Genomic DNA, 12,888 nt, shown 5'->3' with positions numbered 1-12,888 from the left:
AAACGCATGAAAGTGCTGTTTGAATGAATGCTTATGAGCCTGTTGGTGCCTACCATCGCTCAGTCAGACTGCTCTATCGAATCATAGACTTAATTATAACATAATAACACACACAAATGTGAGCCTTAGGTCATTAATATGGTTGAATCCAGAAACTATCATCTCGAAAACAAGACGTTTATTCTTTCAGTGAAATACGGAACCGTTCCGTATTTTATCTAACGGGTGGCATCCATAAATCTAAATATTCCTGTTACATTGCACAACCTTCAATGTTATGTCATAATTACGTAAAATTCGCGTTGGACTAGTTAACTGTAAGGTTGCAAGATTGAATCCCCCGAGCTGGCAAGGTAAAAAATCTGTCGTTCTGCCCCTGAACGAGGCAGTTAACCTTCCGTTCCTAGGCCGTCATTGAAAATAATAATGTGTTCTTAACTGACTTGCCTAGTTAAATAAAGATTAAATAAAAAGTGTAAAAAAAATAAAAAAAATAATCGGCACAATCGGTGTCCAAAAATAACGATTTCCGATTGTTATGAAAACTTGAAATCAGCCCTAATTAAATCGGCCATTCCGATTAATCGGTCAACCTCTAGACCGTACTGATAAATGCATAGATCTGAATAACTTGACACAACAGATGAGAAATTAAAATAATGCTGTTGAACCACCAAATCTGAAACAAATTGTATGGGGGTGGCAGGGATGTTGGGGAGGACCAGAAAGTTAATCATACATTTTTTTAAATACATTTTTTGGTTACCATGCTATTTCAATGGCAATACATTCTGTTATGCAGCATAATGAAAAGATTGGAAAACTGTTTGTCACTAAACGTAGTGTCAAATCTTAGTCATATTTGGGACAAGAATAGAGGTCATATTTAGACATTCTATTGCTAGTGACAAGGTGAAATTAAACAAAATGGTACAAACAGAGAATGTATATGAGGCCCAGCTACAAAACCTACTGTCTGTAGAGAGTTCAAATGAGCGAATGTCAACTGCTCAGAGAATGCCAACTTAATATGCAAAATGTACACACTTTTGAGGATAAAGAGGTCTCCAAGAGTGTCAGTGGTGCAGCCACCCAAGATATTGGGAATGAATACTACCACATAGAGACAAATTTGTAGTAGAGGGTTATCAGATGAGGAAATCGTAGTGGTGGGCACCAATATCGATAATTTTATATAATATCAATACCATTTGATATTGATTTGAGTGAGGCATTTCGTGATATTTGTTTAATCTTCCTTTGAACCTACACTGTTCTCTAAAGAAAGCACACATGACTGTTCCTGCATGAACAAAACCCTCTCACTGCTTAGCATACTTAAAAAAAACGAACACTGAAACAGGCTGCCTAGCATACTTAATTGCCTGCTGATGGACCGTCAATTGTGGATGTCAGTGTGTGAACAGGCTGTGGCTCGGGTAGTAGTTGTCCTTTTTGGCATTCCTGTGACATCAGGTGCTGTAGGTGTCATGGAGGGCAGGTAGTTCGCCCCCGGTGACACGTTGTGCAGACCGCACCACCCTCTGGAGAGCCTTGTGGTTGAGGGCGGTGCAGTTTCCGGTACCAGGCTGTGATACAGCCCGACAGGATGCTCTCAATTGTGCATCTGTAAAAGTTGGTGAGGGTTTTAGGTGACAAGCCAAATTTCTTTAGCCTCCTGAGGTTGAAGAGGTGCTGTTGCGCCTTCTTCACCACACTGTCTGACCATTTCAGTTTGTCTGTGATGTGTACGCTGAGGAACTTAAAACATTCCACCTTTCCACTGCTGTCCCTTCGATGTGGATAGGGGGGTGCTCCCTCTGCTGTTTCCTGAAGTCCACGATCATCCCCTGTGTTTTGTTGACGTTGAGTAAGAGTTGTTTTCATGACACCACACTCCTGAGTGCACTCACCTCCTCCATGTAGGCTGTCTCTTCTTTGTTGGTAATCAAGCCCACTACTATTGTGTCGTCTGCAAACTTGGTGATTAAGTTGGAGGCGTGCATGGCCATGCAGTTGTGGGTGAACAGGGAGTACAGGAGGGGGCTGAGCACGCACACTTGTGGGGCCCCAGTGTTGAGGGTCAGCGAAGTGGAGATGTTGTTTCCTACCGTCACCACCTCAGGGTGGCCCGTCAGAAAGTCCAGGACACAATTGCACAGGACGGGTTGAGACCCAGGGCCTCCAGCTTGATGATGAGCTTGGAGGGTACTATGGTGTTGAATGCTAAGCTGTAGTCAATGAACAGCATTCTTACATAGATATTCCTTTTGTCCAGATGGGATAGGGCAGTGTGCAGTGTGATGGCGATTGCGTCATCTGTGGACCTGTTGGGGCGGTATGCAAACTGAAGTGGGTCTAGGGTGGCCGGTAAGGTGGAGGTGATTTGATCCTTGACTAGTCTCTCAAAGCACTTCATGAAGACAGAAGTGAGTCCTACGAGGCGGTAGTCATTTAGTTCAGTTATCTTTGCTTTCTTGGGTACTGGAACAATGTTAGCCATCTTTAAGCATGTGAGGACAATAGACTGGGATAGTGAGCGATTGAACACACCAGCCAGCTGGTCTGGGAATGCTTTGAAGATGTGGCTCGGTATGCCATCTGGGCCAGCAGCCTTTCGAGGGTTAACACATTTAAATGTTTTACTCGTGTCGGGGGGGTGGGGTGGCAGTCCTTTTTAGCGGGCCACGACGGTGACACGGTATTATCCTCAAAGCGGATAATACACGTCACGGACACCGACGTCACAACTTCCAGTTTGTCTGGAAGCGTGACGTCAGTGTCCGTGGCGTGGTTTGGATCTCTTTTTGTAGTCCGTTATTTTCTGTAGACCCTGCCACATGCGTCTTCTGTCTGAGCCGTAGAATTGCGACTCCACCTTGTCCTTGTACTGGTATTTCACATGTTTGATTGCCTTGCGGACGGAATAGCTACACTGTTTATATTCAGACATATTCCCAGACCTTTTTCCATGGTTAAATGCGGTGGATCGCGCTTTCAGTTTTGTGCAATGCCGCCATCAATCCACCGTTTCTGTTTAGGGTAGGTTTTAATAGTCACAGTGGGTACCACATCTCCAATGCACTTTTTTATAAACGCACTCACTGAGTCAGCGAATAGGTCGATGTTGTTCTCGGAGGCTGACCGGAACATATTCCAGTCCACGTGATCAGAACAAACTTGAAGCGTTGCTTCCGATTGGTCGGACCAGCATTGAATGGTTCTCGTCACTGGTACATCCCGTTTGAGTTTCTGCCTATAAGACGGAAGGAGCAAGATGGTGCCGTGGTCAGATTTGCCAAAGGGACGGCGGGGGAGGGCTTTGTATGCATCACGGAAACTAGAAAAGCAGTGGTCGAGGGTATTGAGCATGCGTGTAGCACAGTCAATATGCTGGAAGAATTTAGGTAGACTTGTTCTCAAATTTGCTTTGATAAAATCCCCAGCTACAATAAATGCAGCCTTAGGATGTATGGTTTCCAGTTTGCATTTTGTCCAGTGAAGTTCCTTGATAGCCGTCTTGGCGTCTGCTTGAGGGTGAATGTACACAGCTGTGACTATAACTGACGAGAATTCTCTTGGTAGGTAAAATGGCCGGCACTTGATTGTAAGGAATTCTGGATTGGGTGAACAGAAGGACTTGGGGCATTGGAAGGTGGTTTCTACAGAACATACTGAGTACTCCCAACCTGAATTTTACCTCTGCACATAGAATAGTTTATTTCTCTATAAGCCAATATGTAATTCATAGGCCTACAGTGTATTGCATTGGGACCAATAGAGTAGGTGGAGGAGGAAGTGTTCCTGTATATAGACCTCAGTCCCCCATGAAATAACACCATATATAGATTCTGTTTTAAATCCACATTTAATATCACTTAAATATGCACAAATATGAATCATTGTTAATGTTAAGACAATTATTTTTCATATCATCATATAGAAAAATGTTGAAGTACTTTTTAGTGTTCCTGATGAGACGCTAATAGACGAGGTTTAACAAGCTCCCCTATGGCAGATACATTAGGATGTACATGTATGCAAATTAATAGCTATGTGGAGCCTTTCTGAAATAAAACGGGCCAAATTTGATGTACTGTAACGTTTAATGCAACTCTATTACACTAACCTCTATCACAATAACATGCTGGGTTGAGGTTCCACTCCCCTCATCAACAGTGATTGGTTGGTCATCTCTCCACGCGTTGTGTCCCGCTGGCTTCGCAAAGCTCCTGTGGCCTCCAGTGAGATGTCCTTCACCTGAGAAAATGATTGGGTAAAAGGGGTGGTTAAATGATGTACTGTCAATGCTCAATTGTATAGTGTACATTATTGACACTGTCTACAATTGGCAAGGATGTAAAGTAACACTTCTTATGACTTCTTGATATACTATTTATTGATTTATGTTCCATGCGTCACATTCTTTTTGAGTATGATAATAGGACATTCAGTAGATCAATAATCTACTTGGAATATGATCTTGTCTTTGTGCAAGAATAATTTGTTCATAATTGGCCTGCCTAGTAAAACAAACAAAGCTCAAATAAAAAAGTTGTGGATGATAGGTAAGTAATAAGGGGAAGTATTGCATACTATCCAAAAACTGTCCAAGACCAAATTCTGGACAACACATCTGAACACACACTTGCAGAGGAGAACCGGGCGACAGGCCCCGAAGCATCGGCCTTCTGCAAAATGTACCTCTTGCCATTCCTCTGTATCGATCGAGGATCTTGACACTACTGGGACGACTGGCGAGGGCGCGCTCTCGGATTTTCCTTTCTGCGCGCTCCCGTGCCACCTTCAGTTCCATTAGCTGAAGTTTCCTCCGCAATGCCCTGTTTTCTTTCTGGCTTTGAGTTATTTCCAAACGAAACACTGCATAGTCGTCGTCTACGAGTTTACAGATATCTGCCACGGCTGAATTCGCTAGCACCTCCATGATGGAGGCTATTTGAGAGTGAAAAACCATACAGTTAGCCATTGTTACTTTTAGCTAACGTTAGCTGGCTAGCGTTACCTATATAACGTCTATCAACCAAGTCCTGTAACCAACGCGAATTAAATACAACATCGGGTAAGTATGTGATGCTGTGCAGTTAAATTTGTCATATTTTGAGTTCCCTCGTGTTAATAAACGTCGAAAATAACAATAAAAACGCTGACGTGGAAGTGCTTCTTGGTCATTGTTTACTTCCGTTTACGCTCTTCTTCATTTGCGTTTCCAGCAGACTAGATGCTGTATTGCTGCCTTTCTCAGGTCAGAGTGCGAATTACACATTTCAATACACTACATGACCAAAAGTATTTGGACACTTGCTCGTGGAACATCTCATTCCAAAACCTTGGGCATTAATATTGAGTTGGTCCCCAGTTGTATCTATAACAGCCTCCACTTTTCTGTGAAGGCTTTCAACTAGATGTTGGAACATTGCTGCAGGGAATTGCTTCCATTCAGCCACAAGTGCATTAGTGAAGTCAGGCACTGATGTTGGACAATTAGGCCTCCAATTCATCCCTAAGGTGTTTGATGGGGTTGAGGTCAGGGCTCTGCAGACCAGTCAAGTTCTTCCACACCGATCTCGACAAACCATTTCTGTATCGACCTCGCTTTGTGCATGGGGGCATTATCATGCTGAAACAGGAAAAGGCCTTCCCAAAAACTGTTGCCACAAAGTTGGAAGCACAGAATCGTCTAGTATGCTGTAGCGTTAAGATTTCCCTTCACTGAAACTAAGGGGCCTAGCCCAAACCATTAAAATCATCCCCAGACCATTATTCCCACCTCCACCAAATTTTACAGTTAGCACTATGCATTGGGGCAGGTAGCATTCTCCTGGCATCCGCCAAACCCAGATATTGACACTAGAAATAATGGTTGTTTTTAAATGGCCTGAGGGGCAGTTGACTTTTAACAAATCACATACTCAGTTACATAGACTTGGTTAAATAACAGGGGTTGACATGATTTTTGAATGACTACACCTTCCGCTGTCCCCCATACATACACAACATCTGCAAGGTCCCTCAGTCAAGTAAAGCACAGATTCAACTACAAAGACCAGGGAGCTTTTCAAAAGCCTTAAAGAAAGGCAGTGGTTTGTAGATGGGTAACAATAACAAATCAGACATTGAATATCTATTTAATTAAGCATGCTTAAGTTAATTTCTTTACAAAAAAAGATTTGCAGTTTTGAAACTACAGTAAAAGTGCAATAACTGCAGTTGACTGTGGTATTTTGGACACAGTAATTGAAGAATAACTTAATTATATTAAGTTATACTGCACTCTAACAGCAGTTGCATTGCAAAATTACTGCAGTAAAAAGATAAGTATTTTGGTCGCAGTATTTGCAGCATACTGCAGTTATACTGCACTCTGACTGCAATCTTTTTTTGTAAGGGTTATGCTGTGGATGATGTATTAAACCACTCAAACATATCAAAGATGCAGTTGTCCTTCTCCACTGAGCTGCAGGAAAGGAAGGAAACTGCTCCGGGATGTCACCATGAGGCCATTGGTGATTTTAAAACAGCTACGGAGTTCAATGGCTGTGATAGAAGAAAACTGAGGATGGATCAACAACATTGTAGTGACTCCACAATAATGACCTAAATGACAGAGTGAAAAGAATAAAAACATTTTTTTTTCTTCTCCAAAACATGCATCCTGTATGCAACAAGGCACAACAGTAATATTACTATTTTTGCTTAAATGCAAAGCCTTATGTTTGGGGCACATCCAACACATCACTGAGTAACCGCCTCCTTATTTTCAAGCGTTGTGGTGACTGCATCATGGTATGGGTATGCTGGACATCGGCAAAAACAGGGTTTTTCAGGATGAAAAGAAACGGGATGGAGCTAGGCACAGGATTTTTTTTTGGGGGGGGGGGGGGGGGGGGGCTGCTTGTCACCAGACACTGGGAGAGGAATTTACCTTTCAGCAGGACAATAATCTACAACACAAGGCCAAATCTACATTGGAGTTGGTTACCATGAAGACAGGGAATGTTCCTGAGAGGCAAGTTACAGTTTTGAATTAAATCTGCTTGGAAATGTACAGTAAGACTTAAATGGCAGTCTAGCCATGATCCTCTACTCCTTGACAGAGCTTGCAGAACTTAGAAAATAATAATGGGCAAATATTGCACAATCCAGGTGTGCAAAGCTCTTACAGGTTAGGGGAGGGTTTGGCCGGCAGGGATATCCTTGTCCCATCGCGCACTAGCGACTCCTGTGGTGGGCCTGAGCGCAGTGCACGCTGACACGGTTACCAGGTGTATGGTGTTTCCTCCGACATATTGGTGCGGCTGGCTTCTAGGTTAAGTGGGCATAAGTGTCAAGAATGCCCACTTGGTTGGGTTGTGTTTCGGAGGACACATGGCTCTCGACCTTCATCTCTCCTGAGTCCGTACGGGAGTTGCAGAGATGAGACAAGACTAACTACTACCACCAATTGGATACCACGAAAAAGGGGGGAAAAAAAGACAATTCAATCCATTTTAATCATACTTTATTATACAATTTGAAGAAATCAAAGGGGTGAATAAAAGTCTTCATGAAAAGTCCCATTATATGTTTATTAAACATAAACATGATTTAAATACACCATATGAAAACCACATATACACGTCACAACTAAAAGTCTGCATGAGCTTGATACTGCATTCATTTTCTCAAAGTGTTTTTGGAAAAAAATTAAGTAGTTGAATGAAAGTAATGAAATAGGCATTTATGAACATTATATATCCTCCACAGTACAAACCCACTATGTAACATACTTTTTAGGCTTGTATATATTGTGATATAAATTGTCACATTGTGATATACACTGCTCAAAAAAATAAAGGGAACACTTAAACAACACAATGTAACTCCAAGTCAATCACACTTCTGTGAAATCAAACTGTCCACTTAGGAAGCAACACTGATGGACAATAAATTGCACATGCTGTTGTGCAAATGGGATAGACAACAGGTGGAAATTATAGGCATTTAGCAAGACACTCCCAATAAAGGAGTGGTTCTGCAAGTGGGGACCACAGACCACTTCTCAGTTCCTATGCTTCCTGGCTGATGTTTTGGTCACTTTTGAATGCTGGCGGTGCTTTCACTCTAGTGGCAGCATGAGACGGAGTCTACAACCCACACAAGTGGCTCAGGTAGTGCAGCTCATCCAGGATGGCACATCAATGCGAGATGTGGCAAGAAGGTTTGCTGTGTCTGTCAGCGTAGTGTCCAGAGCATGGAGGCGCTACCAGGAGACAGGCCAGTACATCAGGAGATGTGGAGGAGGCCGTAGGAGGGCAACAACCCAGCAGCAGGACCGCTACCTCCGCCTTTGTGCAAGGAGGAGCACTGCCAGAGCCCTGCAAAATTACCTCCAGCAGGCCACAAATGTGCATGTGTCTGCTCAAACGGTCAGAAACAGCCTCCATGAGGGTGGTATGAGGGCCCGACATCCACAGGTGGGGGTTGTGCTTACAGCCCAACACCGTGCAGGACGTTTGGCATTTGCCAGAGAACACCAAGATTGGCAAATTCGCCACTGGCGCCCTGTGCTCTTCACAGATTAAAGCAGGTTCACACTGAGCACATGTGACAGACGTGACAGTCTGGAGACGCTGTGGAGAACGTTCTGCTGCCTGCAACATCCTCCAGCATGACTGGTTTGGCGGTGGGTCAGTCATGGTGTGGTGTGGCATTTCTTTGGGGGGCCGCACAGCCCTCCATGTGCTCGCCAGAGGTAGCCTGACTGCCATTAGGTACCGAGAGGAGATCCTCAGACCCCTTGTGAGACCATATGCTGGTGTGGTTGGTCCTGGGTTCCTCCTAATGCAAGACAATGCTAGACCTCATGTGGCTGGAGTGTGTCAGCAGTTCCTGCAAGAGGAAGGCATTGATGCTATGTACTGGTCCGCCCGTTCACCAGACCTGAATCCAATTGAGCACATCTGGGACATCATGTCTCGCTCCATCCACCAACGCCACGTTGCACCACAGACTGTCCAGGAGTTGGCGGATGCTTTAGTCCAGGTCTGGGAGGAGATCCCTCAGGAGACCATCCGCCACCTCATCAGGAGCATGCCCAGGCGTTGTAGGGAGGTCATACAGGCACGTGGAGGCCACACACACTACTGAGCCTCATTTTGACTTGTTTTAAGGACATTACATCAAAGTTGGATCAGCCTGTAGTGTCGTTTTCCACTTTAATTTTGAGTGTGACTCCAAATCCAGACCTCCATGCGTTGATAAATTTGATTTCCATTGATAATTTTTGTGTGACTTTGTTGTCAGCACATTCAACTATGTAAAGAAAAAAGTATTTAATACAAATATTTAATTCATTCAGATCTAGGATGTGTTATTTTAATGTTCCCTTTATTTTTTTGAGCAGTGCATATATCACAATGTCTGGATGCAATATTCTACCGAGGAACATTCAACACTGAAATCTGTTACTCTTGTTATTCCAAATGCATCTGTGAATCTTTTCTGATGGCGACAATGAAAATGAATCTTTGTCTTTAATGCAGGGTTTGATCTAAATGTCAGAAGCTATCGAGTGGAATGGTTATTTTCTATGTTATAGAGTGGAATGGTTTTTCTGCTGGTGTGTCCTAAGGTAGCTCCTCTCTGAGAACCTTTTCCCGCAGTGTGTACAGGCGAATGGCCTTTCTCCCGTGTGGACCTTTAGGTGCATCTTCAGCTGGTCCTGGCGGGAGAACCTCTTCTCACACTGGGGGCAGCTGTAGGGTTTCTCCCCTGTGTGGACCCTCTGGTGCCTTTTCAGGTGGTGCTGGTGGGAGAACCTCTTCTCACACTGGGTACAGCTGAAGGATTTCTCCCCCGTGTGGACCCTCTGGTGACTCTCCACCTTCTGGAGGCAACTGAAGCCTTTGTGACAGAACATGCAGAGGAACCGTTTCTCTTTACTATTGCCTGATGTGGGTCGCCCTCCTTGAGCCTGGGCTCTAGCCCTGTCGTTTGAGTTCAATACCTGATCGAAAAGGACGCGGCCATGTGAATCGGAAGGCCCCATTGACGTAGACACTGTGTCGTGATCCCTGAACGCATGTAAAGGGGAGTGGGTTGCGACATTTGAATTTGTCTCTAAGCTTTCCCTGTAGTCTAAGAAGTCACTGGTGTTGCCCTGCGAGTGTCCCCCTAAGTGAGTTTTGTTTGCATTCCATGTCAGAGGAGTGTCGTCCTCCACTTTCACAATCATGTCATCTAAGACTATAACCTCCCGTTTCTTATTTAGGCACCCTTCAGAGTATACACTACTACTGTACCGGTTCCAGTCACCTCTCATTGGATTAGTCTGTGTATCTAAGTCCACAGATGTGTCACCAGGTATGATCTCAGTCTCTGTAGCGTATGAACAGGACGGATCATTGCCAGTCTGTAATGCATCACCTGAGTCCTGATGGGATAGAACCGGGCTCGGGTTACCGTAAAGTAAATTCTCTGAGCGGGGAGCAGGAGGACAGCCCAGTTGCCCCAGCCCCATTAAAGTCTCTGTGTCGGTCTCGGACTTGAGTACGGTGTTTGGCGTTCCACTGACCTCCGTGACGCTACGTCGGGTCCTGTGCTGCGCTGGGGAAATGGTGGAATCATCCGTTGCTACAGGGGGTGCTCCAGTCTGGATGTCTCTGCTGTGTCGTGGGTCATCCTCTCCTTCAGACCTCTCCAGCTTGACCCCAGGACCAGCAGCTTCTGCATCTGCAGACTGATAAGAAGCGAGGAGGTTATTACCAGTACATGAGTAGAATTTTATAAATATGTTGCGAGGAAGTCTCACAAGCTCCACTATGGCAGATAAATGATGATGTACAAGTAAGCAAGTGAATTCCTGAGGGAAGCCTTTCTGAAATAAATGAGCCACATTTGATTTACAAAGTAACTGTAATTTGCAATGCAACACTATTACACTGACCTCTATCATGATAACATGCTGGGTTGAGATTCCACTCCCCTCATCAACAGTGATTGGTTGGTCATCTCTCCATGTATTGTGTCCTCCTGGCTTCACAGAGATCCTGTGGCCTCCAGTGAGATGTCCTTCACCTGAGAGTGATTGGAGGAAAAGAGGTGGTTATTTTAGCTACTGTCAATGCTCAATGCTATATTATACACTATTCACAGTTTTGACACTGTCTACAATTGACATTGGCAAGGATGTAAGGTAACACTTCTCATAACTTCATGATATACTATTTATTGACTGATGTATTATGTTACATGCATCATACTGTTTTCATTGAGTAAATAATAGGAAATGCAGTTAATCAAGAATATGGTTAGAATATGAAATTGTGTCTATCGTAAGGTAGCTAAATAATCAGGGGAATTATTGCATTCAAGCCAAAAAACTGACCAAGACGCATCTGAACACATGTGCAGAGGGGAACGTGGCGACAGGTACTGAACTGTACATGTTATGCTAAATGTACCTCTTGCCATTCCTCTGTATCGGTCCAGGATCTTGACACTACTCGTAGTACTCCCTGGGACGATGCGCTCTCGCATCATTGTCCTCTCTGCGCGCTCCCGTGCCACCTTCATTTCCAGTAGCTGTAGTTTCCTCCTCAGTGCCCCGTTTTCTTTCTGGCTTTGAGTTATTTCCAAACGAAACACTGCATAGTCGTCGTCTACGAGTTTACAGATATCTGCCACGGCTGCATTCGCTAGCACCTCCATAATGGAGGCTATTTGAGTGTGAAAAACCATACAGTTAGCCATTGTTAGCGTTAACTGCTAGCTAGCGTTACTTATATAAAACCTATAATTTAAGTCCTGTTTCCAACGCAAATTAAACACTAACTTGGGTAAGGATGTGATGCTGTGCAGTTAAATTAGTCATATGTAGAGTTCTAGGGTGTTAATAAACGTCTAAATACAACAATAAAACGCTAACTTGGAAATTATTGTTCACTTCCGTTTACGATTTTTTCTTGGTGTGGTTTTCCGGCAGACAACATCTTTTTAATTCCGGTTGGCATCCAATATTAACGTTGCATTACCGCCATCAACTGGACTGGAGTATAAATGGGAAAAGTTCAAAGGAAAAACCTTGCCAACTAACCCAACATTCATTAAAAACCCACCCCCCATTCCACTATGTTGACCCTATCTGATCCTACACCCCGCCGACAGCCTGAGAGGACAGAACACTACCATTCAACACACCGTGTAACTCTTCTGTAGTAAATTATCCTAATCCCAAGCACTTCTCTGCAGCTGCCACCACAACACCTATTTTCTGTGATTTACATTCCATTCCTGCAGTACAGTTGATAACCATGGAATTGAACATTGAAAAGCCAACCGTGCCTTTCGTTCGTAGGCCTATTGCTCTGTTCTGGCAAAAGTCTACTACTCAACGGGAGCCTCTTAGGATCCTTCACGCTTGACCCATCTTCACTGCCTCAGCAAACAACACCTTCTGACTGGATACTTTGTTGCCTTATGCTGCCCTTCACAGGTCGGAGTGTTAAGTACACATTTTGTTCACAGGCCTGGGTGGATGGAACCCTTTCTCTCAAAATTCCCTGAAGTTCTTCTGCACTAAAATCTCTGACACCCAAAAACTTCCCTGCAGCTGCTACTACAAAATCAATCTTCTGGGATTTCCGTTACGTCTTTGCTGTACAATTAATGACCATAGCAATAAACACCAAGAAGCCAACCTTACTAAAGCACAAACTGTTGGGGTCACTCTGTACTGGCTTACTACTCACAGGAATCCTCTCAGGCTCCCTCACCCTTAGCCCTCCATCCTCTACTTTCCTCACTGCCTCATACCTGGCAACCTCAACCTGTCTCACTCGCACAGGACATTTCTGATCCCCATCAACATGGGCACCCCAACAATTGACA

At 44.1% G+C, this 12,888-nt stretch overlaps 1 protein-coding gene across 5 annotated transcripts in view; it reads right to left on the bottom strand.

Moving 5' to 3' along the window:
• Positions 1-11,986, bottom strand: part of LOC110534616 (oocyte zinc finger protein XlCOF7.1-like) — a 1,104,347-nt gene extending 1,092,361 nt beyond the window's left edge. The window contains exons 1-3 of one of the 5 annotated variants that reach the window (XM_021619579.2): positions 11,463-11,982; positions 10,946-11,076; positions 9,285-10,738 (exon numbers count right to left, since the gene is read on the bottom strand). In XM_021619579.2, coding sequence (XP_021475254.2) covers positions 9,593-10,738; positions 10,946-11,076; positions 11,463-11,751 — 1,566 coding nt within the window. In that variant the 5' untranslated portion in view covers positions 11,752-11,982 and the 3' untranslated portion in view covers positions 9,285-9,592. Of the gene's footprint in view, positions 1-9,284; positions 10,739-10,945; positions 11,077-11,462 lie in introns of those variants that run through there. The other 4 variants (XM_036934458.1, XM_036934449.1, XM_036934446.1 and 1 more) reach the window with 4 other exon arrangements.
• Positions 11,987-12,888: the final 902 nt, after the last annotated feature.

Source organism: Oncorhynchus mykiss, chromosome 10, assembly GCF_013265735.2.
Source record: "Oncorhynchus mykiss isolate Arlee chromosome 10, USDA_OmykA_1.1, whole genome shotgun sequence".
Classification (NCBI taxonomy): domain Eukaryota; kingdom Metazoa; phylum Chordata; class Actinopteri; order Salmoniformes; family Salmonidae; genus Oncorhynchus; species Oncorhynchus mykiss.
This window is presented reverse-complemented; position numbering and strand designations above follow the sequence as displayed.